General features: G+C 41.9%; 1 protein-coding gene across 1 annotated transcript; it reads left to right on the forward strand.

The window, feature by feature from the left end:
• Positions 1 to 632: 632 nt before the first annotated feature.
• On the forward strand, positions 633 to 1,600 carry LOC147416518 (uncharacterized). The gene has a single exon (XM_086508291.1). It carries the CDS (start codon positions 767 to 769, stop codon positions 1,343 to 1,345), a length of 579 nt encoding a protein of 192 aa, XP_086364417.1. The 5' UTR covers positions 633 to 766; the 3' UTR covers positions 1,346 to 1,600.
• Positions 1,601 to 2,349: the final 749 nt, after the last annotated feature.

Here is a 2,349-nt window from a genome sequence, read left to right on the forward strand (position 1 = left end):
ATATTACTCTTTTAGTAGTAGCATTTGATTTGTTTAAACACAAACGAGGTAAGGTAAAGCATCTCTGTAGAAGACAAACAATGTTTTTGAAGAAGCAAATAAATACATAACAATACATCCATTACAAATATGATACAAAAAAAAAGCTTCTTGCAAAGCTTGAGGTTGGTCACAACCATGGGAAGACCCATCCTCTAAAGTTCTTGGGGCTACCAAGAGGTGTGTCCATGAAGATGTGGGTAATTTCTAGCTCTTGGAGGGTAAAGGAGAGGGCCATTCTTGTGAGTTTTCAACAGTTGATAGGGCTTTAGACGGATGGAATTTCCACCTATAATTGGTTAGTTTTTATAACAGGTTTCTCTATGGAAATCACTACATTGAGAATAAGCAAATTCTGTATGTAATTTTGCAACAGAAGAAACGATTTTGGAACCACAATGAGGAAGAAAAAATAATTCTGGAACCACTATAAGGAAGAAGAATAAGACAGGCTTTAAAGTGAACGCCTAAGAAATCTTGCGTGATGCAAGGATGCGTTACCGCGAGCTGGCCACAACCGTCTCTCACAAAAGAAGAACAAAAGGCGATAGGCTCGTTGGGTATGGCGCTAGCAGCTAGCTTATGAAGGCAGCAGCCACATTTGAAGGCTTCTATGTTTGCCCCTTCATATCACCTCTCTCTTGAGCGTCTCCTCCTCGCCGTCTTCTTTTTCTTCTGCAATGTTGCAGGCGACCCATGAGCAGCAGCAGCTTCCACCTTCTCGTTTATGGCTGACTGCATATTTCGACCTAAAGCCACGCTTCATATCATCTTGCTCTCTCTCCTCCTGAGCTGCGGGCTTCTCTTCTTCAAGAGAATATTCCCTCCTCATGATCCCAACATGTCGCCCACAAACGCAGAAACCCGCCATGTCCCTCAACAAGCAGCTCGCATGGCAGCTCGACGCCCCAAGTTGGCGGCCGCTAAATTGGCGGCTCAGCCTGAGTTGGCGGCCGCTAACTTGCAGGCAGTCCCTTTGAAGACACCCGCCCCCAAAACCTCTCCAGCTGTTATTAGAGGATCCCGGAAAGCCATGGCAATTAGGGGTGCCTCTAGATTCAGAGATTGCTCCCGTAATTCAAAGGCTTGCAGAGTCTTCTACAATGCCACATGCTGTGGAGGGACTTGTGTGAATGTCCACTTTGATGACAACAATTGTGGGTTGTGTGGGAAAAAGTGTGCCTACATGGAGGCTTGTTGTGATGGAGAGTGCAAGAATTTGAGCATGGACCCTTCCAATTGCGGACGGTGTGGCTATGCATGCCCTGATAGCTCTTGCCAATTTGGCCTCTGTGGTTATTATTAGCACAAGGTTGACTTCTGAATAGATCACCAATTTGGGCCTCTTAAGTACATTAAATTCATCAATTTGATCTCCTTGAAATTCTTTCTTAAAGAGCTAAGTTAAGCACTAGCACTAAGGAATTTGGTCATGAGATCATATTTTCTCTGGCTCTCTTTGTCTCTATCAATATGGCCTCCTCAACAGTACTTCATTTCCTCTTCAAAACCTCGATCCCCTTCACAAATCAAAATAAACTTGATGGTGCAATGCAATCATTTAAATTGAGTCTCTACTTCTTGTATGATTTTAATTGTTCATGCCCTTTTTACCAATGAGAGTAGTTTGTAGTTTCTAATGATATCCAATACTTCAAATGCATCTACTGCTTCTTGTCATTAAATTGCCTCGTACGGCTTTCCGTAATTGGATTGAAAAATCCCAAAGATTGTGTATACATTAACCAACTGATGTATGTGTGCATTAATTTCTTCCAAGACAAGGTGCATGCCAAATGGTCTCCAATTGAAAGTAATATGGATGGAAATTATGCGCAAATTGATGAGAATTTCGTTTATAAAGGATTGGCTTCAATTCTCATTATGGCATCTCATTGCATGCACTAGCCGTTGACTTGATATCGGATCTTAATGGCTTAATTGATACCAAGAGGAGCATGGAGTGCAATTCACAAAAATGTCCACTTGAATGAGTGTCACATCTTGGAGGATGAGTGTTCCGCATTGTACATGTATGCTACATGCACTTAAACCAAATTGTGTGTTTAAAGTAACATCAATTTGAAGCTAAATTAATGAGGATGGAAATAGGAGTCATTCGAATGAAGATCAAAGCTCCGTGCTCATGTCTATTTTAATCATATATGTGTATGCAATTACAGAATTATCCTTTGATTTACGTCCCATTAAGTCTAATCTCTCTCACACACACGCCTGCACATCAATGTGGGAATGTCCCCTAAAGGCATTTTCTTAGGAAAAAGGACACCCCCCCCCACCCCAAAACAC

The sequence above is a fragment of the Adiantum capillus-veneris genome, unplaced genomic scaffold (assembly GCF_014529385.1).
Source record: "Adiantum capillus-veneris isolate H3 unplaced genomic scaffold, ASM1452938v2 Hic_scaffold_858, whole genome shotgun sequence".
NCBI lineage: Eukaryota > Viridiplantae > Streptophyta > Polypodiopsida > Polypodiales > Pteridaceae > Adiantum > Adiantum capillus-veneris.

What these genes read in the sequence shown, in the direction of transcription:
- LOC147416518 (XM_086508291.1), top strand. Translation starts at nt 767, where the DNA reads ATGGCTGACTGCATATTTCGACCTAAAGCCACGCTTCATATCATCTTG.